Source organism: Halichoerus grypus, chromosome 8 (assembly GCF_964656455.1).
Source record: "Halichoerus grypus chromosome 8, mHalGry1.hap1.1, whole genome shotgun sequence".
NCBI classification, from domain to species: domain Eukaryota; kingdom Metazoa; phylum Chordata; class Mammalia; order Carnivora; family Phocidae; genus Halichoerus; species Halichoerus grypus.
Window position 1 is genome coordinate 2,142,302 of NC_135719.1, and position 27,297 is coordinate 2,169,598.

Consider the following 27,297-nt stretch of genomic DNA (forward strand, 5'->3'; position numbering starts at 1 on the left):
CTGGCCTGTGACACTTGATGGGACCTCCTAAACGGGCCCACTAGAATCCCCGGTCCTGCAAATGGCGCCGTCAGCCTGTGGTCCACCCAGGATTTGGGATTTGACCACCTGGCCCTGGTCTTCGCCCTTTGCGGGATGAAGGCCCTGCCGGAGTGCAGGCCCTGGGCCACACAAGGATCTGGGAGTGCAACACCAAGGGCAGGGGGTGGCGCTCCTCCCTGGAAGGACGCAGGCCACCGCGCTGCATGCAGTGTGCGGGGCAGACGGCTGTCCTGCTTCCGAGGCAGCCTCCGCCATCCCCTCTGCCACCCCTTAGGGAGCTGTGCTATAGCGAGGGGAGCACAGCCCCCCAGGCAGGCCTGGTGCTCCTCCCAGCTGCGACTGGGACAACTGGGTCAACTCCCACGAGCCTCTGTTCACTCACCTAAGAACCCCCAAACGTGGAACGGTCGGCACGCATGGGACCCCCAAACGTGGGAACAGTCGGCACCACGGAACGCTGTGTTGCGTGCTTCACGTGGCTTTGCTCACTTAACCCCCGTTATGCTCCCGGGAGGCGGGAACTTTCAGCCCCCGTGGGCCCGGGCCAGGTGCTTACTGAACGTGCCCACAGTGACGCAGCTCTGGCAGTGGGGGCTGGGGGGTCCAACTGCAGACCTGCGCTCTAACCGGCCCCATGCAAGCCCGTGGCCCTGGGGAGTGAGCGAAATCCACTGTGCCAACAGCCTGCCCACGGTGGGTTCTCAGAAGGTGGTGAACGACACCGAGCATCTTTACCGCACTGTCCCCGCCGAGAGGGACTCGCCTGCCTTGGCCACCTTACCCGTCGCCCTCGCAGTTCCAGGAGCCGCTGGTGTTCAGTGAGTCCTGGGTGAGTGGGGGGACTGGCACGTGCGTGTGCCACGTGGGCTGCGTGTGCCACGTGGGCCGCGTGTGGGAGCAGCCCCTTCCCAGGCAGAGCCTGACTGCCCGGGTTCAAATCCTGCCTTTGTCAATCCCTAGCAGTGTGACCTTGGGAAAAACCCTCCACTTCTGTGCCTCGGTTTCCTTGTGTGTAAAGCAGGGTGGACAACCCAGCATCGCCTGCCTAGGGTCACTGTGAGGATGAACTGCATTACTGCGTGTAGACGACACAAGGATCGGAGTCTTTCATGTTCCAAAGAGGAAGTCGGAGGAAGAGGTGTGTTCACACGTGCACAGACGCCCGGCAGGCGCAGACGGAGTGACGGGTTCCTTAGGACAGTGGCTGATGGACTCCCACCCCAGGGAGGCAGCCCGCGAGCAGAGGCCGGTCTCTGCTGCCCCCTGGTGGACACACCCCTAACTGTTGGACGGACTCTCTAAATGGGAGACCCTGGTTGCTTTAGAGGGTCTGGCCACCCGGCTGCCCCAGCGGTGCCCTAGCTCTCGGGGCTGGACGGTGGAGAGAAGGAACAGTTCTACTTCACCGACAGGGTCCCGTGAAGGAGGCGGAGCCCTCGCTGGCCCTGCCATGGCCGGCCAGCCCCTGCCCCCTCGGCTGGCTCCGCGGCGGGGCAGGTGCGAGGCTCCAGGGAGGCAGGTAACGGGAAGGTGTGGAGGTTCTAAAGTCCGAGCCGAGTTTCTTGTCGCTGCCGTCATCCTCCTCCTCCTCGGCCCCCAGCCCCAAATGAACTGGAGGGTCCGACTCAGCTACTCTCCTCTTCAGGCTTCTCCTTTCAGACCTGCATTCCCAGGACCCCCGGTGAAGAACCCGGTCCTTGCCCACCGCAGCACGCCCTCGGCACCGAGCCTCAGACTCACCCAGTCCGGTTGAGGGGCAACTCAAGGCCTCACCACACGAAAACACTTCACCAGATTTCACACTGTGTTCAACAAAGGACACACACATTGCAAAACTAGGAGAGGGCAGACTCCTGTCCTTGACCAAGCTAGTCAGGCTCCCTTGAGGATTCATCTCAACCAGGCCCCTGGCTTGGCCTGCTGAGCCCAGTTTTGGCAGAAGACCCTGCTAAGTCAGTCCAGCACCTGCCCCCGACCCTTGACACCCAAGTCCTGGGCCTGCCTTCGGTCAGAATCCCGTGTGGCCAGTTTAGCAAGAACGCCCAGCCTTCCATCAGGTTCCTCTCACCCAGCCCTCGGGCCTCCCCGCTGTTTGCTGCGTTCAGCATTGGGGGCATGGCCTTGCTCTCTTGAATAACGTCTTCCTCGTCATTTATAACAAGTGTCCAGCACACAATTTTTGTTGAACAGAATCTACCAATAGATTGAGACAAAAGAACAAGTCACTTTCACAGGAGGGACTTTCAGTAAGCACAGAGAACACGAAGCCCCCCTAATATTCAAAGGCACGCAAATTAAAATAAATTACTGTTTTATACGTATTGAACTATGGCTGGCATGTAGGTGATCAGTAAGTATTTTTCTGAACAAATAAATACACTAATGAATTACAAATAATGCCCCTTCTGGTCAGTGTTCGGCAGAATGGGCAGAAGAGGACAAACTCCCGTGTACTGCTGGTGACACTGCAAATGGATATAATCCTTCTGGAAATAAAGTGACAACACACGATATGAACATGTCCTTTGTTCCAGTGATCTTGAAGCCAAGACTACAGGACTCATCTTCAGGGAGGCAAGAAACGAATTCCAGTTTAAGACTGTGAGGAGCTAAAAAGAACTCAAACATTCAACAGTTTACAAAGAGATACAGGGAGCACTGATCCAGCCCCATGCGGGGGGCTTTACACCTGCGCTTGGATTTATCCTCTCCTGACACACGTCATCGGAGAATCAGACAAATCAGATGGGGCCGGGGCTGGTTAGACGAGCGGCAGAGCCCTCTCCAAAGCAGCTCTGGGGGAAAGTTGATTACAAGGACCCAGAGCTCACTCTCAGAATCCTGAGTCAACCTAAACAGTCAAGGCCCAGGAGGTCAGAAACGCAGGGCAAATCTAGAAACTTCACCAAGACAGGTTCTGACGCCTTCACTCTAGCTGCTCATCTCTCAGTGACTCAGCCACCGGGTCATTCAGTCTCTGGCGTGAGGGGCCCACGTCCGGGGCAAATGGCCATGACCAAGGGGGTGCGGGGTAGGGTCACTCGTACGAGCCTGGTGGGCTTGGGTTGAAGCCGACGCTGCCAGAGGGGGATGCGTGGCCAGTGAGGTGAAGACCGGAACAGAGCCGTGCTTGGCACCGTGGTCTGGCCCGACTTGCTCCGCAACATCGGTCTGGTGAGTAAAATCGAGGCACAGCAAAAGCATGGGAGCATCACAGCGCTGCTAAGCGTCAGACGTGAAGTCCGCACGGCGATATGGACGCTGTATTACAATAGAAAGCTAAGTGGTAAGAGCTGAAGAGGAACTGGTCTTTCTGCCAGGACAGAAAGGCAGAGATCATGCTCTGAAGGACATGTGGTCAAATGACAGGAGCTTCGAGAGCTCGGCGAGGTGCTGGCAGGTGAATTTCTTCCTTTTATAGAGATCTCTTAACATCGCTGTCATGTTATCTTAGTAAAAATAAGGATTTCAGTTCTTCCTCTGGAAGCAAGAACCCGGGAAGTCAGGGAGTATGAACTGTGAAAACAGAGGACGACTCGACCCCACGCTTCTCCAGCGTGGCCTCACCGTCCACCCTCATCCCTGCTCTGTCTGATTCCATCTCTAACAAGGTCAACTGTTGTCAGGTGTGTTTTTTTTTTTTTTTTAACATTAACTGTATTTTTATGTACAGCATTAAAACCTGACTGATGCTGGTTGCTGTGCTTGGTGACCCCCCTCCACCGTGTGCCTGCAGCGAGCGCCTCGCCCCCCGCCCCCGCACCCTCATCCTGCCCTGGCCAACGGCAGCACCCCACATTCTGGGCCCAGAAGACCTGGTTTTCCCAGAGTGAAGCAAAGAACACTCCAGCCAGACCCTCCCTGAGGGGAGCCGACGGTCCAAGGTCCACTGCTAGTGTTTTAAACTCTCCAAAGATGTGACAAGTGGCTTCCAGGAATGGTGGTCACCCCCTCCCACCACCGTGGGGAGGAGCTGCCTAATCCAGGACACTGGGTAGAAACCACAGGAGCGCAGAGCCTGCCTGTCAAGCCAGACCGCACGCAGCCCTGCCTGGGCCCCTGCCGGTCCTGCTCAGCTACGGAAAAGCTGAGGGATGGCACCCCGAGCCCTTGGATCACAGCTCCAGCGAAACAAAACAACACTCAGAGGAGCGAGGCGAGTCAGAATTCACCTAAAATAGATGCTGTGGGCCAAGGTCTGGGAAACGCTGTGTCCACTAAGCATGAACAAGAGGGGGAAAAGCAATGAACTGGCAGCCATCCAAACATTTGGAAATTACCAAACAACAACAAAAGAACAAATATACTGAACGAACACAGAGAAATAGTCCATTCTGGGGGAAAAAAATATAACCCAAGGGGGAGATTCTCCATTTGGACTTTCTGAGTTCATAAAATTTAATAAAACCTTGAATTTTAATAAAAACAGCTGAGATTAAAAACAGAATGAAATGAAAAACAAAAACAAAACTCACATCAGAACTAAGAAAAAAATGGGTGCCCCAAACCCCAACACAAAAGTAAAAGACAAATGTTTCCAAAACGATAACGAAAAAAAAAAAATCCCTGAATCTGCAATGGAAAGTAACACACCATCTTTTACGAGAATTCAAAAAAAAGGAAAATCAACACTAAGACTTCCTAGCAGAATTACTGAATGTTCTCATTGAGGAAGGATCCCCAGGAAGCTGAGAGAAAAGGCAGTCATTATTAAGGAGAGAGAGAGTCTGGTCTCAGACCAGTACACATAACACGGTTCACAAAAATCGGGGCAGTAGGAGAAAGTTTGTGAACTCCCTGCCTTGATGAGGGGTGCATACATGCTACTGAAATTGGTAATAAAAAAAAGCAAGAGGTTTAACATAATCTGTAAAGGAAAGCACCAGAAGTACTAAAAACCAGAGAATAACCATCAAAACCCAGAGGGCGTGAGGACCAAGGGAGGAAGGCGGTCTACCTAACGAAGCTCTCGTGTCTCCTAGGAGGTAGACAAAAGCTACCACGCAAGCGTATTGGATCAAGACATTAACACCAACACGAACAGGCAAGACTGAACTCTCATTTGCAGGGATCTGCGTATGTCCCGCCCCCCTCTCTTCAGCACATCTCTCTCGTCGGCGAGTCTGCGGATCCAGCCCGGCGGGTCGCGGCAGGAGGCTGCCCAGCTCGCCCATCGGCGCCGGGCGCTGGGCACAGGTGCGGCTGGCTGGCGTCTCTAGCTCTGTGGGGCAGCCGACGCAGCTACGGCTCTGCATCTCTGACGGCGGCCAGCGCAGTGCCCGGCGCCGGCGAGGATCTGAGCCCCATCGCTGGTGAAGGGACAAGCGCGCAAAACCGCTCCCCTCGGGACAGCAGTTTGGCAAACACAGACCAAATGTTACATTTTGTTTGTTCTAGCAATTCCACTGCTAGGAATTTGCCCTTCAGATACAAAGTTACCAAAATATCCTGGCAGCTCCATGTACTAAGGAAAAACCCAAGGGTCCACCAGCAGGCAGTATGCGGGTCAACTGTGGGTCACCCCTCACCGCCACGCCGTTCACTGGGGCCACCTGCAGCTGTGGCCTGAGCTACTGAAATACTCTCCAACTTGTCCCTCACACGCACTGGGGGCCCCGCGCAATCAGTTCTTCAGTGCAGCCAAGTACAGATGGGATGGTCTCTCATGCTCACCCCAGTGCAGCTCAAAATCCTTCAGGGCGCCCCAAATTCCTGCCAGGCCCCGTGTACCTCGTCCCTCTTCAGGCGGGTGTTGCACTATGCCCCCGACTCCTCGTTGGCTTCCTGCCATCCCTCCTCTGCTCCTTCTAACCACAGGGCCTTTGCACAGACGGTTCCTCTGCCTCCTGCCTCAGGGAGGACCCCTCTGACCATCCGAAGGTTCCCCCCGCCTCCACCCCCACCTCCTGGCACCGTACACCTCTTTCATCTAACAGTTGCCATTTTATGCGTGATGAGTATCTGTCTTCCTCCACCGGGTCATTAAGTTTCAGGACAGCAGGGGCCGTGGTGTGCCCAGCACACTAACCGACGCTCTAAACACTGGCTGACATGGCCGCCCGTTGCACAGGAAGCAGTGAGGTTAGTACCTCCTCACGTGGAAATACAAGGTACAGGGCAGTGTGAGGGTACCCTCCCCATGTCGGGTAAAGCAATGATCCGTATCAGCTAGAGAGGACAGAAAGCCAGCAGATGCCCGAGGTAAAACCTGAATGCAGCCAGGCACCCGGGGCTGGATCCAGGGGCTCAGACAGCCCTCGCTGGGCCGGGGCCGGGGAGCTGCAGCCCCAGCCTCACGCGCCCCCGTTCAAGGAGCAGGGGACACAAGAAAGCCCTCCTCCTGAGGCGGCCGAGGCACACGGACCCCGGGATTAGCTCTGACTGGGCCTGATGCCCTTCAGCCCCGCCGCGAGGGCGGCTGGAGGCGGGGACGGCAGGGTGGACATCCGTCCGCACGCTTCACCCAAGGGAAATCTGAATAGTTGCTGAATCAGCGGACACAGAGGCTGGAAGAAACACGTCACTAGAAGATGCTGGTGAACTTTTTTCCCCTTGGAAACAAAGAACGGGAGCTTCCCTGAGATGAGGCAGCGGCAGGGGGAAGGCGCAGACTTGTCCCTCCGTACCTTCCTCCAGCAGGAACACCTGGAAGCACGACACGAGCTAGTCTTCGCTGTTAAAATCACAATGGAAGTTTTGTACCAGTAACTTCAGTTCCCACCAGCGCCACCCACACACAGGTCCCGTCTGCCGCCTGAACAGCAACACCCGACAGGAGCAGGTACTGAGCCACGTTAGTACCACACTAACCACCACAAGTTTAGGCACTTCACCAAAGAAAAATGTTCAGAAATGAATGAGGTCACTGAGTCTTCCGTCCCACCTGCAGACTCCCGACGCCCGCCCTTCAGCGTCATCACAGGACGGCGCGCTTGAACCCTCGACACCGGCGTGGCTGCCCCACACGAGGACAGGGAACACAGCCCCGACCGGAGAGACCACGCAAACCCAGATGGGTACCGAGAACCCCTCTGGGATTCACAGTGAGCTTTCCGGGCTACGTGATTTTCTCTGCACCGATGTGGGGGTCAGACATCCCGGCGTCCGGACCGCACATTCAGACCCCAGAGCGCCACGCGGGGCTCCCACGGCGTGCTCGACGTCACAGTCCCAAAAACCGAGTCTGCGGCCCGAAGAGCCCGGTCCCACTGAGTCCAGGTCTGATTAGAACGTGGTGGCGCTTCCATGAACAGAAAGGAGGGGAGCACGGACACAGCGAGCGCCTGGGCCGGCGAGGGGAGGGGGTGGGGCCACAGGAGCCAGTGATGCCCCCAGACAGAAATGGCAAAAGCAACGGTTGGGTTTCCATTTACAGTGATTTTCTGGTAAACGTGGAAGTGTCATTGTCCAATAGGAATTATTGTGAACCTGTGTCCTCCTACTTGAAGCCTTTTAGACAGTACTTCTCACGTGGACCACAAACTGGTCCTACGGCAGAGCCTTTCCAGAAGAAAGCAGGACGTCCTTGGCGAGTGGTGCTCCCGCCTGCCCCTGCCCGGGGGGCTCCTCCCAAGGGGCCTCGGCGGCCGCTCACAACTCCTCCCTCTTATTCCCAGCTCGATTGTCTTCCTTTGCAGCCGTGGCGGCCCGAGACTTCAGGTCCCCCTCCTGCTTCTTCTTGCCCTTCTCTTGCTTTGTTTTATTTTTCTCTTTGCTCCCCCCTCCTCTGCCGGGGTACACCTGCCCCTCCAGGGTGACATCGGCACACCTGTCTTGGCTGACCAAAAAGTCCTTGATCTCCCAGGCGTAGCTCCCATCACGAAGCATGAAGATCGCACGGTCCGATCCCACGATGAACCTTGACAGAGACATGCGATTGTACGGTCAGAACACACTAGTAAAGCACGAATGGGTCAGAGCCGCTCTGTGGCACGCAACCAGGAAAAATCATCCCTCCCAAATTCAACATGAACACAGAACAAAAACCTGTAGTTTAGCTACTGACTAAACGATTTCACGCCTCAGCTCAAATCCCAGAGACACAGAAGCTGGGCTGTGTGGGGCGTGGATGCCCGCGCTAAGAGACAGCGTCAGCGAGGGGCCTGGGGAACTGCCCCCGGGGCTGTGGGGCTGCCCCCGTGGAGGAGGGCATCTGTTCTGCATCCCGAGGTGCCCAGTGAAGGTTTCCTCTGCCAAAAGCCTTCCACGGACAAAGGCTGAAAACCACGGGCTTAGGCTGGGTCATCGTAAGGGGCCCACGAAGGGTCAGAGACATACTCGGCCACTGGACGGAGATCCCGAGCCCGGAGGGTAACAGGCAGCCCACGTACACCAGCACTCAGCAGGTCCCAAGGGGGAAGAGGAGCAGAATGGGGCCTAGGCGGCCCACCGGTGTGGCCAGGGGCACGAAGGCCTTGTCCCTGAGACCTGTTCCCCTACGCGTCTGCTCAAGCTAACGAAAGCATCACACCATCGCAGACACTAAGTGTTCCTTCACATTTTGTCATTTCTGTTTCCTGAACTAGGACATTTGAAGACCCTGAATTTCAGGACCGTTACTGAGGAGGAAAAAGGAAATCCCTGAGCATTGCACGGGAGGGCCACGCTGGGCTGAAGGAACCCCACCCCTTCACCTGGATCCAAGGCCAAGTGGGAAAGCTGTCCCATGTGGAAGGACCCCCCCAGGGGGGCACGTGGCCAGGCTGGGACTCCTTTGCCCCGCAGAGGCCGCCCTGCCCCAGCTCACGGGGACGAAAGGCGCAGCGCTGTAGGAGAGCTGGGAGCCGGAGGGTGCGGAGTGGAGCACGCCGCCGAGGGAGCGCCGGGCCGCGCACCTGACCCGCCGCAGCGTGTCCGCTACCCTCCCCCAACAGAGTTAAAGATACAAAGATAAATAAAACTTGAGGATCAAATGAAATATTAAAAAAAAAAACCTTGCTGGCTGTGACCAATAATAAATGTTCTTCTTAAAAGAGAGAGAAATAAACATAAGGGGCAATCCGAGACGGGAAGGCCCAGGGCCTGAGGTGAGGACTGCGCGGTCCCCAGCCGGCCTGCGGGTGCTTTACCTCTGAACGTCGTAGTTGGCATTGAAAAGACTGCCCTGCCAGAGGCTGGTGATCTCCTCCGTCTCCTTCTCCGTGGGGCTTCCGGACACAGTGACGAACATCATGAGCGTCTTCCCCTTCTTGGTCATCTTCAGGATGCTCTCGGGCCTGCCCGGGTCTATCTGAGAGAAGTCGATAGGCGCCGAGGGTCTTTTGTGCTCCGGGAGATCCCCTTCTTCTATGTCGTCATCCTTCTATGAGAAGAGAGCACAGAGCACTCGAGTCATTAGAATGCGCTTGTCGGCCGGCAGGTGCAGGCGGACGACCCAAGTTCTCCCAGGAAAAAGGAGACCCAGGAGCTTCCCTCCTCTCGGCAACCTCTGGGAGAAGCCCAGGTCTCCAGCAGGACTTAGCACCCATCACTCCAGGTCACCAGAGCCCATGTAATGGCTTAACAGCGCTTTCCCTCTGGAAGAATCTACCCAGCACGGTAGATTGTAAAAATGGCCACATTCTGGTTCGGTCCTACAATGAGCTGCAACACAGCAATGAAGATGTGTCGCAAACCTCAGAAAGACAAGACTGAGTGACAGAAGCCAGGCACAAAAATCAGACGTGCTATAAGCCTGTTACTTAAAGTTTAAGATCAAACACAACTAACCTAGGATGACAAGTTAGAACAGCGGTGGCCCCTGGGAGGCGGAATGAGGTGGGGCTGACTGAGAAGGGACACAAGGGAACTTTCTGAGGTCATGGGAATGTTCTCTTTCTTAATGGTGGCGTGGATGACACAGATGTATCCATTTGTCACAATTCATAGCACCCTACACTTAAAATCTGCATTTCACGTATGTCAATGTTAACTAAACAGTAAGAACAAATACTCAGTTCTAGTTAGCAGGCTTGGTTTTTGCAGTGGGGTGAACTAGCAAGCCTCAAACTACCATCCGTGAATTCTAGGCTTCCACGAGGAGTAAATATATTAAGGATAATGACAGCCCCATTCTTCACTTTGGGGAAGGGAGTTCTAGCAGTGGAAGGGGGAAGAATATACCCCTGTGGTATTAGGCTGGAACTGGAAGGCATCAAAAGGGACACATGACTTTTCGCAGGTAGGAAGGTAGGTAAATAGATCAATAAATAAAAATATTTAAAAACCAGAGTTCTTCAGAGAAAAGACGAATAATTCCAGCCACACACACAAAAAAACAAAAAAACGAAGTACTGGTAGATGGTCCCCGAAAACACTATGCTAAGTGACAGAAGCCACACACAGAGGACCAGGTGTACGAGGCCGCTGGTGAGATGTCCAGAACAGAACAGAGATTAGTGGCTGCCTAGGGCTGGCCGGAGGGTTGGGAGAAGTGAGGGAGAGGGAGTAAGATGAGATTTTATTTTTGGAGCGATGGCAATGTTCTAAAATTGAGAGTGGTGATGGCTGCACGACCCTCTGAATACACCACTGAAATGTGCACTTTAAATGGCTGAATTGTATGGCAAGTGAATTATCTCACAATAAAGCTGTTATTGAAAAAAAACCAGAAAAGTGACCAACCTAAAATGAAACAAAGCCCCTTTATCACTCTTCCGTGGTTCTCTTGACAAATCACCGAGGACACCAACAATAATGTACTTTAAAATATTTTCAATAAAGGATGAGCACAAGAGACTTCCACAGTAGTGCTTGGAGGCGATCCCCATTTATTCCAGATTTGGGATCTAGCGTTAGCTCTACCTAACCACCTGGGTGACCTTGGATAGGACTCCTTACTCCCCTGGGCCCGCCTCCTCATCTATAAAAAGAAAAGCAGAGCTAGGTGATCCCCAGGGCCCCAGCAGTGTGACTACACACAACATACCAAGCTTCTCCTCAACTCTGCAACCCTCCCAACTGACCCATTTCCTTCTCCTTCTGCTTTGTGAGCTGATGACGATCTGCAGTCAGGGGCACGTGCTGTCCCATCACAGGATCTTGGGCAGCTTAGAAAATCCCTTTCCTCACCTATAATGGGGAGAGGGGGACGACATCTCCCTCCTAGGGTTTGGGGATTCGATGACACAAAGACAAGCAGTAAACAGCCTGTGCTGGCCCCAATAATCATACCTCCAAACAACTCCGGAAATCACACTGTCAAAATCACACAGGACCGCCTGGTCGCCAAATTCACGGGCTGTTTCTGTCTTCGTTCTACTCTACTTCTCCATAACATCTGTTATGATCTCCTTAAAACACCTCAAGACTTCTAATTGGCTCAGGAACCTAGAACATTTATGTTTTTCAAACTGATTTCACTCAAGAGGTCATGAAATTAACTCAGTAGGTCACAGGCGACACTTAATGAAAACTAAATAATCTCAAGTCTAGTGCCTATAGCAAGTGTAAGGATTGTTTCAAGCAACTTTTAATTTCCATCCTTGGAAATTTGTGTGTTTGTGTTTCAGTTACAAAAAAACGGGGGTGGGGAGGTAGAACAGTGCCCCAATGTGGCTACCAGTCCAGCTCTCCGTAGTCCCAAGGCTTCTTCCCTGCGGAATCTCACCTGTAGTCATTACTTTCTCTGAGGACCGCCATCAAGCCCCTAGCCCCAGGCACTCCCCAGAAACAGGCCAGCCCTGCCTCTAGGCATTTTCAGCCATCTTCCCCACCTCTCCACTGCTGAGTCACATTCAGTCACAAAGCTGACTCCCCTTTCCGCAGACCCTTTCCTTGCTCCCGTGGTCCCTGATGGTAACACTAGCTAGCATGTATGGAGCAGCCGGCGCCGAGCCTTCAGGACGGCCCTACAAGGCCCCGAGGGAACATGGGGTGGGTGAGGCCCAGAGAAGACAAGTAACTCACTCAAGGTCACATGCCAGCAGGGGTGACACTGAAGAGCAAACCCACATTGCTGGCTCTGGAATCCGCCCCCCACCTGCCCGCACTGTAAGGTGTAATGAAAAGAACTGCCTTTGGTTTTCCTACACCAGTTGGGACTCAGCATTAAGTCTAACCCAGTGGAAAGCATTCCCTTTACCCATCCCCACCCCACCCACATGGGGCAGGCCTCTCCATGGCACACCAATTCTCACACTAGTGGGAAGGAATTGGGAGATGGATTTAGGGACTGCCACTGGGCGAGGAAAAATCCCAGCTCCTGGGGGGAGCTCACGTTTGTGGAGGGTCTGCAAACATTAGCTCATCTGGTCTGCACGGCACCCCATGAAGGGGGATGTCTCCGGCTTTACGGTTAGGAAAACGAGGGTCACAGAGTTACCAAGCGGTAAAGCTGGTTCAAAACCCATCCTTCCAGCACATCATGCGGTCTCCTGCCTGGTCACACAATCCACCAGCCACCAAGCTGCGCATACAGTCTCTCGCGTTTCTCCCTTCCACTTGGATCCTGCAGCTTCTGGCTTAATCCAGGTCCTCCTCATTACCTTTCATTTGCACTTCTGCTCGCCAGTGTGTATGGAACTGTAGTAAGTGGCTAAAAGAACAGGCCTGCAAGTCAAATGACCAAGCCTGAAATTCAGCTTACTTGCTGTTTGACCTTGGGAAAGTTACTTAACCTCTCTGGGCTTCCTTGTCATCATCTAGAAAACAGGGTAAGAACATGAGATGAGTGAATGCGCTCAGAGTAGTCCTGTTAGCTAATGAAAACTCAGTAAATATTAACTAAGAAGTCATTTCTGCCTTCAGATTCTCTCCCTGCCCATCCATCCTAACCTTTGCCAACCAATCCATCTTTTCTAATCATGATATCCCCAATTCAAAACCTCCCAACAGCTGAAACATCCACTCCAGGGCATCCTCTGAAGGCTTTACAGAGTATTATGAACACTGTGCAGGTTACCCCGGGGAAACGCTCAATATATCAAGTGAAAAAATGAACAGCAGAAAATTACATTGATGTTATGCTCTCAGCTATAAAACTATGTCCGCATACAGAGGGAACATGAGAGAGTGAATGCACATTTCTGTCCGGAGGTAGGGATGATCACGTGTAAGCGTCCCAGTATCATAGTATTTGGGTCATGCAGCTTTGCAAACTCATCAGTAACTGTGTATTGCCTTCTAAATAAAGTGTAGACCCCAGAGCACTCAGGGCCCAGGCCAACCTGGTCTCCACCAACCTTCCCACACTTAACTTCAGACAGAGCCTTTTCCAGCTAAGATACCTGATTCATGTTTGCACGGCTTCCAGTTGGGAGTTGCGCTATCCTATGTTCCTTCCAGGCTCTCTTAAAGCTAATACTCCCAACTACTCTGGGGTGGGTACTACTAACGCCTCTATTTTGCAGATAAGGAAACTAAAAGTGCGGACAGGTTCTTCAGCAGCCCAAACTCACAAGTGGTCTGAGACCAGGCAGTCCGATTCCAAAGCCTAGGCAATTACCATTTGCACCATTCTGCCCCGTTCCCATGTGCCCCCCCACCCCAGCTCCTGTGGCCCTGCTCCCACACCACCCTCGAGTATCTAAAATGTCATTTCCTCCCTGGGACCTTTTGAAAGTCCCATGACACTTTCTTCCTTTTTACAGAACTCAGCAATTCCTACTTTGTGTTAGGGTTACTCGTCCTGTCACCTACAGTTCCTGATGGCGGATCCCTTGCTCATCTCCGCAGCAGCCCCTCTGTCTAGCTCACAGTCTTAGTATTTCCAGGGTAGGATTTCCTCAAGAGGTAGTGTTCTTCCTTGGGGGATCAAAACCTTCATTTGCTCAAGTCTATAAAGAGACGGGAGATAGAAAAGGAGACAGTAAAGGTGGAAGGAACTGCTGCCCGGAGTTCCCTCTTCATCAGTGGGGCGCACACTCAAATCCACCCCAATCTCGCCATCATCACCTGCAGATAAATACGGAAATACAAGTCTGCTTTCTTCTAGTCCAATTCATCAGATGGTATTTTAAACTCTGAAAGCCTCTATCAGACACGCCCATGTACACAGCGATACCCACAAAATAAAAAGACATCAGCGTGGGAAGGAGTCATCGGGTAAAACCTCATTCTGCAGATAAGGAACCTGAGGCCTAGAGAGGAAACAGGACTTGCCCAAGATTACACAGTGAGCAGAACCCACGTTTCTGACTCCACGCCACCAGCTGCGCAAATCAGCCAGGACGATACAACCGCCTTTGCAAGGGAAAAAGGCACAACGTGTTTTCCTTTGCTGAACCTTCTCTAAAAAGATTACACACTCCAGTGCATTCAAGTAACGAACCAAAAAACTTACTCTCACAAAAACAAGTCTCTGCTCCTTTAAAGGAAATGTGAGTTTACTGAGAGCCACCAGCCTCTGATTCCACCACCCCAATTACGAAACTCTCAGCAGAGAAGACAGCAAAACGAGGAGCCTGAAATCCTACTGATCTAGAAGACCGGCCAACCATTAAAGCTGAGACGGTCCTCTTAAAAGGATGATCTTCACGCCCCACCCCCATTCCTGAGCAGAGTGGCAAGGTCTCCCTCCGCACGTGCCGCGCCCACTGACCACGGGGGCCCCGTAGGCGCGGCCGGGGCACCGAAGGTCCAGAAGGGCAGAGGCGGGAGGGGCCGGCGCGGGACCCGCGTGGCCAGGGAAGCGCTGCAAGAGCGCCCTGGGGGAAGGCTGGGGCGGGGGCGGCGGCGGTTCCCGCGCGGCAGCCAGCTAGGACGCCTGGCCCGGGCAGAGAGGCCGCCGGGGGCCGGGAGACAGCTGGGCGAGGGTGCGGAGGGCGCCGGGGGTCAGCGGGAACAGGGCCCGGGACGCAGAGCAGCTGGGCGGATGTGCGCGCGCGCAGACCTCCCACTGTTCCAGAAGACGCGCCATGTCCGCGTCGTTGTAGTCGCGAATGTCCTTCTTCTTCTTCCGCGGAGGCGGGCCGGCCTCGCCGGACGTCCCGGCCGCGCCCTCGGCAGCGAAGGCCCCGGGCGGCAGCGGCGGCAGCAGCAGGTCGGAGGCGCAGAGGAGGACCAGGGCCACGCGCGCCCAGCCAGAGGCCGCCATCTTCGCCGCGCCGCCGCGGAGGCCAGCGGTGCGCGCGCCGCCGGGCTCCGCCCCCGCCCCGCCCCGCCCCCAGGCCCGCGCCGACCTACCAGGCCCCGCCTCGTAGCCGCCTCTAGAAGCCCCGCCCCCGCGCCATCTTGGCCCCGCCCCGCCCCCGGGCCCCACCCGCGGGCTAGATGGGGCTCTCTGCCCGAGCTGGGTCACCGCGGGTCGCCGGCCCGTTTGCTCGCGGAGGCCTGTCCTTTTTCTCCCTGCCCGCGCAGGCCAGGTCCACCAGCCCCCTCAGGGCCTCCGGGAGCCCCCGGACAGCGCCTCGCGGGGCCTCGGTTTGTGGCCTGAGAGAGGCACTGGAGGTGCAAGTCCTGGGAGCTGCCTGGGCTCCGGGGAAGCCGGGTCCAGAGTGTCCACGGACGCTTCCTCTCCGTCTCCTGCAGCTTCCTTGGAGAACAGCCGCTTACCTGGAAGCGAGTGGCGGGTAGCTCGGCTTTTCCAGAAGGTCGCGGATGGACGGGGCCCGCTGCTTGGCTGTCGGTCGCAGAGGATGCAGTTCAACCTGCAGGATCACCGTCATCTCTGGAACGCGAATAATTCCCCCTCCCTTTTTTTTTTTTCATTTTTAAGACAACTTCAGTATTTCATCTGATTTTAACCCAATACTGTAGGCTCTGACTAATGCATTTCAAGGTTGAATCTTTTGTTTGTTTGTTTCTTATTTTAAAAGAGTCTGGGCAGAGATGCTTCCAAATGACACGAGTTTTAAATGGCTGATCTGATCTTTCTTTTAAGTTTTTAATTATGTAAGAAAGACACGAATCACTTACTGTAGTTGTGAGATATCCAAACATTCTACAAAGTTTCAAACGTTCTACTCCACCCCACAACTGTACTCCAGTCAGTTTTGTTTGTCACATAGACATTTTTCTATACATTTACAAACATCAAAATGTCTCTAGAAGTGTGATTCATACACATTTTGTTGCATTTATATGTATGTCTATGGCAGCACAGTGTACATATTAGTAAGCATTTTGGTTCCTTAAATGTTTTACGCTTAGCAATATGACACGATGAACTTTCATTCTTCATACTTCCATATAGCGTGCTTTGGTATTAATACACCACTAGTTTATTTCCCTATTACCCCCCCCCCCATTGATGGACACTTATTACCAACTTTTCTGCTATTACAAAAAAAAAAAAAGAAAGAAAGAAAGAGCCACAATAAACCTCTTTATTCATGCTTTGTGTTATGGGCTGACCTGTATGGCCCCCAGATTTCCTATGTTGAAGTCCTAATCACAGTCCCTCAGAATGTGACTGTATTTGGACATAGGGTCTTTAAAGAGGTAACTAAGTTAAAATGAGGTTGCAAAGATTGGTCTCAATGCAATATGCCATCTTTTATAGGAAGAGGAAAATTGGTCACGGTCATATCGGGGAGAGATTATGTGAAGACACAGGGAGAAGACAGGGGTCTCCACGTGAAGGAGAGACGTCTCCAAAGAAACCAACCCTGCCGACGCCTCAATCTGGGACTTCTACCCTCCAGAACAGCAAGAAAATGTCCTGTTGTTTAAGCCACCTGATCTGCCGTACTCTGTTAGGGCAGCCCTAGCAAACTAATATATCCCGGCTTTGTAGGATTAGATTAGTAGGCTGCATGTAACAGAAAACGGAGCTCCTTTTAAAGTGGCTTAAACAAGAGAGAGGGCTTTGTTGTCAGTGTTGTATTTTTCTTTCAGGGAAGCGGTTGGAGAGCGAAGCACGGAGGGCTGGTATTGTATCTCCTCAGTCACCTGGCGCCCAGCCCCTTTCTTACCCTGCTCCGTTCTTCCGGCCGGTGGTTTCTATCCTCAAGTTCACGGCAAGTTCTGAGATGGCTCCTGGAGCACCTACATCAAGATGACTTTGATCCAGGGGAAGGAGGAAGGAGGGAAGATCAAAAGGAGTACACTCTTCATTGGAGTTAGTGTCCTTTAAGCAGCGGCTCAGTTCTGCTCACATCTCACTGGCCGGAACCTAGCCCTCCAGAGGAGGGTGGCAGGCTCTCTTCTAGCTGTATACTCCGTCACCCCAAATAAAAGTGGGATTCTGTTATCAAGGGAAGAGAGGTGTGTGCCTCCTTCCACCCTGAGGACCGTCCCACTGCAGAGCTGGCTGATCTTCCCATCCTCACGCACGCGTCTCTGTGTGTACGGGCGGTGACATTTTCTATTGACATGGAGAAGAGACTTGTAAGAAAAAGAGGGTTTTTTTTTTCCTTTTCTTTTCTTTTCTGAAATCATAGGGGAAATGTCATAAGCTCTCTCCCCAGGGCACACTGCTCCACCCAGTGGCTCGCAGCCCTGTCCTGGTTCAGTCATGGCTAAAACACATGAGCAGCTGCGGTCGATCATGTGCTCTGCTGGGAGGGGTCACGCTGGTCATTTATTTTGCCAGCAGCCAAGTGAAGGTGCAGAAGTGCTGAGAGTTCTGGTCCACAGAAATTATTGGGATTGTGTAAAAAAAAATTCCAGGGCTACTGACTTTCATCGAAGGAACAAATCAATTCAGTTTATAGTCCACTGATGTGAAAACATCTGGATTGATTTTGCATTGTCACCGTTTTGGTGTCTGGAACTTGATTCAGTTCAACTCTGTGAGAATTTATTTACTGAGGGCCTATGGTCGACCCAAAAACCAGATGAGGCACTGATGGAAAGATTAATGTAACAAGGTCGCTGCATGAAAGAGCTCACAGTGTAGCAGAAGAGAGAAACAATACACAGTCAGTGTAATGCAGGTTACAGGAGGTCAGGACCTGAAGAGATGATATGATGGTAATAAGATCCCTGTTTTAAAGAAGAGGAAACCCTGGTTTTGGAATTACATAATTCGTCAGAGGTCCCAGGTGTCTTGGATGACAAGATGTGTCTTTCTTCCATGTAGCACCGACTGGGTTAATCACTGGGACAGTCACATAGTGAAACTGAAAGCCATGTGGAAGATCCACTGAAAAGGAGTCGGAGGCAGGAATGCTCAGATGGGATGAGACTGAAGTCTGACCAGGCACGCTGTGGGGCAGGAGAGGAGGGAGCAGAAGTGAAAGGGATGGTGTGGTCATGGGCTAGATGAAACCACAAACTTCTCACTGCTCCGCGTTTAATAGTAACCACCCCTCTAAGTGGTTCAGTGACTGCAGATGGTAAAATTGAATCTCACAGCTAACCGGTGTCCTAATCTGGGTTTATCCTGGCTTGTGTCACTCAACAGCAGAGGAGGGACGCCTCAGCTGGAGGGTGCAACAAGAATTTCTTGCAGTATTAGGAATCAGGCAGGGGTGACGTTCAGAATGTTGAAAAACGGGAAAGGCATACTTACTAATCAATGAGAACAGAGGCCTATGACCGGAAGGATATAGCGTGGCTTTGGAGGTTCTGGTGTGCCAAACATTAACCATTTAAAGACCGAATCATGGGGAGGTATGGGAGTAGGTAGGGTCCTGGGGGTGGAGCTAAGGTGGACATGGGGAGACCAGGGCTATTTACCATTCTTCACTTTGCTCCTTCCGAATCCAATGCAAGAAGAGGGAAAATATAATCTCCTGAGCTTTACCTGCCCCTCAATTTATTCCCATGTAGCAATTCCAGATTTCCAGAAGAGATGTGATTGCCCCAGGCTAGGGTGAGAGTCCATTCCTGATCACCTTCATTATTTGTGAACAGAAGAGTAGGACTCATAATGAAACAGAACAATTAAACTTGCGTTTGCCGAACACCATGACAATAAGTTAAAAGGGGTGAGACACACATAAACACATGGATGCCCCTAAAATATTGATTGATACTGTTCTGTGTACCAGCATATAAGGAAAGAAGTCCAACTTCGATGGAAATTCTCCGAATACTACACTTAATTCAAATTATCCATAATACTGCAATTGCCTTGAAAACTTGAGGATTAGATCTGAAAGAAAATGTAGGACTTTTATCTATGTCGTCTGAAACATTACCTACACTCTGTTAGCACCGCTATTTGCAATTATGGTTAGTGAACTCATAATCTCTGTTTCCAGAGAATCACCTCCCTGGCCTCTCCTCAACAAGCTATAAGAGAAATGGGGTGAACACACTTGCTAAGCAAATAGGCCTCAGGCCTACGTTTCAACCCTAGAGCCGTGAGCTGTAAATCACGATCTCGCACACACAGGCCATGCCCTTGCAGTGGGTTCGTGAATATTCATGACTTTATGTCCACGACTGAGCAAGAGCTATGGCCAGCAGGATTTTGGTTCAGTGAAAGCACGCCTTTCTTGCAGAGAATGGCAAACAGGTTATTTCATTTATTCATTGCTTCCACAAACATTTATTGATGACCACACAATGCACTAGGTGTGGGGGAAGGGAGGAACAGATCAAGTCCTTGTCCCTAATGAAGCGACAGGGCTGTGGGGAGAGAGTACTCGGCGCTACGAGCCACACAGCATGGGAGGTGCAGAAATGCCCGAGAGTCTGTCTGGGGCTCAGGGAGGCTCCGCGTGGAGGGATACAGCTAGGCCATCTGCAGTTGCTGACTTATTCTGTGCTAGGCACCATGAGAGATGGAAAAATGGCTAGGCACGATTAGTGTTAGGAACTCCATTCAGGCGGTTGGAGCCTGGATCTCGGCATTTATCTTCTACCCCACAGAATTCTTTTTTTTTTTTTTTAAGATTTTTTTGTTTATTCATTTGAGACACAGAGATACAGAGAGAGAGAGACAATGAGCAGGGGGAGAAGAAGAGGGAGGGGGAGAAGCAGGCTCCCCGCTGAGCAGGGACCCTGGGATCATGACCTGAGCCGAAGGCAGACGCTTAACCATCAGAACCACCCAGGCGCCCCTGCCCTACAGAATTCTTGAAAATACCTCTCAAGATCATTCACCAGTAGGGAAACGAGGTAGAGAATTTACCTGTGAAAGCAACCTTCACCTCTATGTAGGGCTCTCTGGTAAGCTAGACTGCAGAAAATTCCAGATCTCCCAGATCTTGGGAGCTGAGTGCTCACGTGTGCCTCCCCCGGGGAACTGGCCTGCACACCCACCTCCCTCTCATACTCAGCTTCAGATGAACAGAGAGACAGCCCAGAGGGAGGGGAGTGAGGGGAGGCAGGGGGATGGGAAGCATGTGGGAGGGATGGGTGAGATCCTCCCCAGGTGTTCTTACGGGCTGGGAACAGATACACCAGAGAGCAGGACGACATGCTGGGGGAGGGGCGTGGTCCTGCTCCCTCATGAACCACAACCCAGTGAGTGACAGACTCTCCATCACCGGTGAGGATGAGTAAACTGGGGAAAAGGAGGGGGAGGGGGGAAACTACCAGATACAAACTCCTCTCCTTTAGAGGAGAGTTGAAAGGAAAATGATGAAGGGTGGTGTTTGGCCACGTGTAAGAAAGATCGCCTGAGACGGAACTGGCCCATCAGTGAGCACAGGGACGCCGCTCCAAAGGAAAAACACAGCAGCGCAGAGTGCCCCTCACTGACCAACAGGTGGCACAACAGACCAGACGCAGCTGGGTTGCTGGTCTCTAAGGTCTGGAGTGAAGGAAGAAAGTTGGGTATCAATCCCAGCCTATGTACATGCAGCGGAATATTATTGTCTTCAAGGGGAAGGGCATTCTGACATTCACTACAACACCAACGACCTTAAAGACATGATTCTAAGTGAAATAAGCCAGACACCAAAGGACAAATACTATCTGTATCATTCCACTTATATAAGGAAACTACAGAAGACAAATTTATAGAGGCAGAAGGTAGGATGGTGGTTGCCAGGGACTGGGGGGTTGGGGGAATGAGGCGTTACTGTTTTGTGGGGAGAGAATTTCAGTTTGGGAAGATGAAAGATATCCTGGGGTGGGGGTGGTGATGGTTGCACAATAATGCGAATGTACATAATGTCAAGGTCACACAACTCCTAGACGGCTGGAGAAAGGCTGACCCCGGGAAGTCTGGGTCAAAGCCCGCGCTCCAGCCACACAAGGGGCCCCCCGAGCCGGCTCTTCCGACTCCATAGCAAGTGCTCTGAGCTATAGCTAAGTTCACAGAAATGGCTAAGATGGAAAGTTTTATGTAAGGAATATTGAGCCACGATTAAAAAAATAAAAAGCCAACCCCAAACAGAGTGTTCATACTGCTGTTTTATACCTGCCCAAAGTCCAGGGGGTGGATACACCTTCTAGAATAAGCAAGGAAGGAGGGAAAGCATGTTTCCCCAATCCTGCCTGTGGCCCAACCTCTGTGCCTTGCCTCCCCAAACCCTCAATCAGCTCTCTTTTGGTATCGTGCTCATTTATTTATTAAATGCCCACTAAGTGTCGGCCTTCAGCCAGGCACCGAGAATACATTCCCCAGTGGTCATGCAATTTCCCACCTGGCCCCGGCTTCCCCTTGTCTGCTCCCGGCTTCCCCTTGTCTGCTCCATCCACCTTCCCCCAGCCAACCCTTCAGCCCATATGCTTGCAGCTTCTCTCACCCGATTTCCGTTGTAATGAAAAATACTTTGCACGGTACCTTTGGTTCATATTGTATTTTAAGAGAGGGTCAGATGGGGTAATGAGTGGAGTTTTCTAAAGAGAAAGCCCTTATTCCAGTGACTCCAGAAGCACTTACAGCCGCCTTCTATTAACTTAGATTACAATATGCTACAGCAACAAACAACCCTCGGACGTCCGCGCTGTGACGCCGGGCTCATGTTTTGCTCACGTTGCACGTCCTGCCCACGTCAATGTTCGGTGTGGTCCAGCCGCTGGGCTTAGGGAGGCTCCACCATCTTTGAGCTGCATCCCCTAGAACCATCTCCCGAGTGGTTAGAGCAGGGGAGGAGAGAATGGAGAATCGCAGATCTGCTTCGCGTTGCCTCCGCTCACAGTGAGGTACATCACCTCCGCTCCCATTTCATTGATCAGAACGGATCACGCGACCCCCGCCGACTTGCACCTGGACCGTTCCGTCGCCACGCTCTCTCTGGACAGCTCCTTTCCTCCGTGCGGTCTGACGTTGTGATGACTTGCTTGTGTGACTGTGTTGCTCTCTGGGCCCTACTTTTCGGAAGGGTAGAGTCCTTACTTAACCTCGATGTGGCGTTGGTGCCTAGCAGAGCGCCCGGCACGTGGTAGGTGTCCAGTGTTTATGGAGTGAATGAATGATGGCAGAAAGTCAGGTGACCTAAAAGGAAGGTGGAGGTAGTCCCGGGAAGGGTCAGCGTGGGAGGAGCCACCCTATCTGAAAAATGAAGCAGGAGGGCGAAGAAAATACTCCAATCAGCTTTAAAGGCTAATGCAAAGGTAGTGGAACATTCTATGTGTGACACAGTTCCTCGAGGGGGCACAAGGGGTCCAGCAGAGAGAGGAAGATGGATATGTAGAAGGAAAACAGCACCCCCAGGGCACCAAGTAGCTTTGGGGAAAAATCCCGATCCTAGACCAGTTTCATGAATACACTAGGAATGGAGGGAAGGGTTTGACTTCTCCCGGTAAGTTTTTTGGAGCTAAGTGAGGGTAGGGTGCTTTCTTGGGTCACCATGGGAAGAGCTTGATTAGTCCAACCGGTTTTCCCTCATAGAAAAATAAAAAAGGATTAACCCTACAGAACTGCTGCTTGTTGAGAAAACCGTCAGTTTTATTGGCCTTGGTTGCAAAACAAGTGGGTTCGTCTAGATTCTAGAAATATCCAAGGACACTCTCATAAGTTGGGTGACTATCCATTCAGGTTTGTATCTGTTGTTCCTGGTTAACTTTTTAATAGCATATTTCATAATTCACTCTCAAAACAGTTTCAGTTTGGATGATAAATTGCAAGGTCATCTTAGTTATAAGTAACATTAACTGGCTGGCTGAAAAAAAAAAAAAAGGTGACGGTGGGTCCTAGGAAGGGACAAGAGGAACAAACATTTCCGTTGGCGGACACACCCAAGCTGGTGCTGGGCTGGGCACCTGGAGGGCCTGTTTCGGGACTAGGAGGTCCCCCCCCCCCCCCCCCCCCCCCCGTGGGAGGAAGCCCAGGTGCCTCAACCACTTCCTGAAGAGCAAGGTCTGGGTAAAACGAAAAAGAGATGGGGAGGAGGTTCCTCGCCCGGCCATTTGCTCTCCTCCTGCCCTTAGGAAGGCGCTGGAGGCATCGGCGGATGAGTTCCTTCCGTGTGAAACGGGACAACAAGGTTCACCTCCAAAGGCTGTTCCTCTTCGTTAACAGTGGCCACTATTTATTCCACCGCCGAGCGGAAGACACAGAAGTTACGAGAGAGCAAAGCCTGCGGACGGAGGCTCCTAATTCTACCAGCTACTATTTATGAGCCCAGTAATACTTCAACAGTCAGGGCACACGGTCTGGTTTCGAGAGCAGAAGACGGACACCTGGGGGGAGGACTCGCACAAGGTCACACAACTCCTAGACGGCTGGAGAAAGGCTGACCCCGGGAAGTCTGGGTCAAAGCCCGCGCTCCAGCCACACAAGGGGCCCCCGAGCCGGCTCTTCCGACTCCGTAGCAAGTGCTCTCAGCGCCCCGCACAGCCCTGCAGAGCTCCCCCGCCCCCGGAGGAGGGCCACGCACAACAAAGGGCAGGGCGAGGGCTGGCAAAACCCGCCCGGGCCCCGCAGAGCGCGCAGACCGGCCCCCGGCAGGCGGCCGGGGGTGGTGTGCAGCGTCCTCCTCCCTTCGGTGCAGAAACAGTCCCCTTCGAGACTCGCTCGCCGGGCGGGGAGGAAGCGTGGAGCCCCGGGTTCCCGCGAGGCCGCCCGAGGCTGCGCCCCACGTCCCCCGCCCGAGGCCGTGCGCCGAGGGGGGCTCCCCCCGACCCGCACCCCCCGCGGGACCCCCGGCCCGGCGCCCGCGGCGTCCCCCCGCAGCCACCCAGCTTCCCGGGGGAGGAGCAGCGCATCGCGCAAGCATCCGGGAGCGGCGGAGGGGGCGGGAGGAAGGGCGAGAGGAGGAAGCGGGATTTAAACGAAAGGCGGTGACGCCACACAAAAGATTTCTATAGGCTCCAGGGAGGTGACGGCCGGGCGGCGGCGGCGAGCCCGGGGGCGAGGCGCGGACGCGGGGAGGAGGAGGCTCGGCGGCCCCGGCGGGCGGCGGCGCACCCACGGCCCGCGCCGAGGAGAAGCCGCGCGGGGAGAGGAAGCGGGCGTCCTCCCCTCTGCCTCTCGGCCCCCGCCCTTCCTTTCAGTTTCTCCCGGCTCGCTCGGAAGTTGGAGGCTGACGAAAATGGCAGGAGCCGGGGCCCGGGCGGGTGGCCGCCGCGCCGCGGGGACCTTCTGAGTTGGCGTGGCCGCCGGGGAGACGCGCGCCGGGCGTCCGATGCGCAGGGCCCGGGGTCTCGGGAGAGCTCCGCCGCTGCGGCCCCCAGGCGACCGGGCGACCGGGATGGACTCGCGCCCACGGCCAGCGGCCGGCCGCGGGGCGCGCGGTCGGGGAGGGCGTGCCGCCTCGGCGCCGGGCCGCGCGCTGTGAGCCGGCGAGGCGGGAAGGGGCGGCCGCGGCGGCCGGCGCGCCCGGGCGTGGCGGGCGGGCGAGCGCGCGAGCGGGGCGGCCGCTGTGCGCAATCAGTGCAGGCTCCCGCCCGACTCTGACTCGGCGGCCGCGCCAGCAGCGGCCACACCCTCGGCTCTGCCGCCGCCGGCGCCGCGTCCCGAGAGCGGGAGGCAGGAGATGCGCGCCCCACAGCGCCCGCCCGGGCCGCCGTCGCGGGGCAGTGCCGCCCGGCGGGGTCAGGGCGCCTGAGAGCCCACGTGCGCCGCCGAGCCCGAGGTGGCTGACAGCAGAGCCCGCCGGGCCGCCGCCCGCGCTCCTCCCCGAGGAAGAGATTCTGATTTCAAAGAAAGGAAGGAAGGAAGGAAGGACAACTCCCAGCTTCCCCCTCCCGCCCTCCCGCTCCGGCGGCCGGGCCGGGCCATGCCCAGGAAGGCGGCGGCGGCGGCGGCGGCCCAGCAGAAGGGACTTTCCTGGCGGCCCGGCGGCGAGGAGCGCGCTCCGTGAGTTCGCCCGGCCCGGTTCATGGTTCCTGCAAGCCCTCCAGGAGGCCGAACGCCGCAGCCCCTCCCCGCGCCCCGAAGAGCCTCCTGCGTCCTCTGGCCCCCGGGCCCGCCCCGCGCCGCCGCAGCCCAGTGCCCTCTGCCCGGCGCGGTGCATGGCATGATGGTGCGGGGGAGGCACCGCGGCCCTGGCCAGCTGAGTCGCGACGGCCGCGGGGGCGGCGGCAGTGGCAGCGGCGGTAGCGGGCTCCCCAGCGGCATGCCAGTGCCCCCCGGGCGCGATGGCTAGCGGCAGCGCTGGGAAGCCCACTGGCGAGGCGGCTTCTCCGGCTCCTGCGAGCGCCGTCGGGGGGGCCTGCTCGCAGCCGCGGAAGAGGCTGGTGTCCGTCTGCGACCACTGCAAAGGCAAGATGCAGCTGGTGGCCGACCTGCTGCTGCTGTCGAGCGAGGCGCGGCCCGTGCTCTCCGAGGGCCCCGCGTCCTCCTGTGCCGGCGCCGAGTCCTTCGAGCAGTGCCGGGACACGATCATCGCGCGCACCAAGGGGCTCTCCATCCTTACCCACGACGTGCAGAGCCAGCTCAACATGGGCCGCTTCGGGGAGGCGGGGGACAGCCTGCTGGAGCTGGGCGACCTGGTGGTGTCGCTGACCGAGTGCTCCGCCCACGCGGCCTACCTGGCGGCCGTGGCCACGCCGGGCGCGCAGCCCGCGCAGCCGGGCCTGGTGGACCGCTACCGAGTGACGCGCTGCCGCCACGAGGTGGAGCAGGGCTGCGCCGTGCTGCGCGCCACCCCGCTGGCCGACATGACGCCGCAGCTGCTGCTGGAGGTGTCGCAGGGCCTGTCGCGCAACCTCAAGTTCCTGACGGACGCGTGCGCCCTGGCCAGCGACAAGTCCCGGGACCGCTTCTCCCGCGAGCAGTTCAAGCTGGGCGTCAAGTGCATGAGCACGAGCGCGTCGGCGCTGCTGGCCTGCGTGCGCGAGGTGAAGGCGGCGCCCAGCGAGCTGGCCCGCAGCCGCTGCGCGCTCTTCAGCGGGCCGCTGGTGCAGGCCGTGGGCGCCCTGGTGGGCTTCGCCACCGAGCCGCAGTTCCTGGGTCGCGCGGCGGCCGTGAGCGCCGAGGGCAAGGCGGTGCAGACCGCCATCCTGGGCGGCGCCATGAGCGTGGTGTCGGCCTGCGTGCTCCTGACCCAGTGCCTCAGGGATCTGGCGCAGCACCCCGACGGGGGCGCCAAGATGTCGGACCACAGGGAGAGGCTGAGGAACTCGGCCTGCGCCGTGTCTGAAGGCTGCACCCTGCTATCTCAGGCTTTACGGGAGAGGTCTTCGCCCAGGACTTTACCGCCAGTGAATTCCAATTCTGTGAATTAGCCCCCCGCCCCGCGCCCCTTCTCTCTTCCCCCCCCCAGACTAGACGGAGATACTTACTCCCCGCCCCTCTCCATTTATACCAAAGAAATCCCAGGGGAAGCTCCCCCCCCCGCCCCGCCCCCATGTCAGACGCTCCAGAGGAACCTTCCAGAGAGCGGGGCCATGCGCTCCAACGACACCCGCGCGCACGGTGGGGCTGGGGTGGGAGGCGGGGGGGGGCAATGCCAATCTACGCACACCCAGCAGGGACCCGGAGGTGGCGCGCCCCCACCGCGCCCCAGCACCTCTCCTGGAGTTCCTCCACTAAATTTTCTTATCAATCGGGCAGGAAGGAGGTCATGGGTTCGTTTCTTTTTTGGTCTTTTCGTTTTTGTTTTTTCCTAATTAAAAGAAAGGTTACCTCAGTTTCACTCCTTAGACATGGATGTAGCTACCTTTTTTGTATGTTGTTATTTTTTTAAGCAATCGTGTTGGATTAGGCGTATACTTGGTGTGGAAAGAGTATGACTTTGCCATGTGATTTGCAAATGGGGGGAAAAGCTACTGTGAGTGTGTGTTTTATTTTTTAATTTACACTATAGAGTGGTTCCCCCCCTGCCCTCCCCCCCCCATGTCAAGTTTTTACCTTGCATGTACTGGAGTATTTATTTCATCTATTAAAATGTTATGTTTCTCAGATGGCCTTTTGCAATTATTGTTGATTTTCAATAATTGTAATGACGTTGCATGCCTGCATGTCGTCTCTGGAAGGGCACCCTGGAAAGGGTAGCAGTGTCTCCCCGCCTTAGCCCTGCCTCCCTTTTTCCTCGAGGGTGACCTCTTGGAGCAGCCTAGAATTCGAGAACGCTGTCCTCGCAGAGCCAGGTGCCCCGGGAACGATCG

At 54.9% G+C, this 27,297-nt stretch overlaps 2 protein-coding genes and 1 long non-coding RNA gene across 3 annotated transcripts; 2 read left to right on the forward strand and 1 right to left on the reverse strand.

The window, feature by feature from the left end:
- Positions 1–6,573: 6,573 nt before the first annotated feature.
- On the reverse strand, positions 6,574–15,099 carry MESD (mesoderm development LRP chaperone). Its single transcript, XM_036108815.2, has 3 exons — positions 14,852–15,099; positions 9,111–9,343; positions 6,574–7,900 (listed from the first exon to the last, which is right to left on the reverse strand). Exons 1-3 carry the CDS (start codon positions 15,053–15,055, stop codon positions 7,633–7,635), a joined length of 705 nt encoding a protein of 234 aa, XP_035964708.1. The 5' UTR covers positions 15,056–15,099; the 3' UTR covers positions 6,574–7,632.
- Positions 15,100–15,112: 13 nt separating this feature from the next.
- LOC144382830 (uncharacterized) lies at positions 15,113–17,156 on the forward strand. Its single transcript, XR_013450238.1, has 2 exons — positions 15,113–15,739; positions 16,463–17,156. It is a non-coding gene; the product is annotated as an uncharacterized LOC144382830 (long non-coding RNA).
- An 8,170-nt stretch (positions 17,157–25,326) lies between these two features.
- Positions 25,327–27,091, forward strand: TLNRD1 (talin rod domain containing 1). Its single transcript, XM_036108814.2, has one exon. The coding sequence runs from the start codon at positions 25,327–25,329 to the stop codon at positions 26,413–26,415; it is 1,089 nt and encodes a 362-aa protein (XP_035964707.1). The 3' UTR covers positions 26,416–27,091.
- Positions 27,092–27,297: the final 206 nt, after the last annotated feature.

What these genes read in the sequence shown, in the direction of transcription:
- MESD (XM_036108815.2), bottom strand. Translation starts at nt 15,055, where the DNA reads ATGGCGGCCTCTGGCTGGGCGCGCGTGGCCCTGGTCCTCCTCTGCGCC. An exon ending in GTCTTCTGGAACAGTGGGAG is followed by an intron (nt 9,344 to 14,851) that starts GTCTGCGCGCGC and finishes CTCTTCTCATAG; the next exon opens with AAGGATGACGACATAGAAGA. An exon ending in GCCAACTACGACGTTCAGAG is followed by an intron (nt 7,901 to 9,110) that starts GTAAAGCACCCG and finishes GTCTCTGTCAAG; the next exon opens with GTTCATCGTGGGATCGGACC.
- TLNRD1 (XM_036108814.2), top strand. Translation starts at nt 25,327, where the DNA reads ATGGCTAGCGGCAGCGCTGGGAAGCCCACTGGCGAGGCGGCTTCTCCG.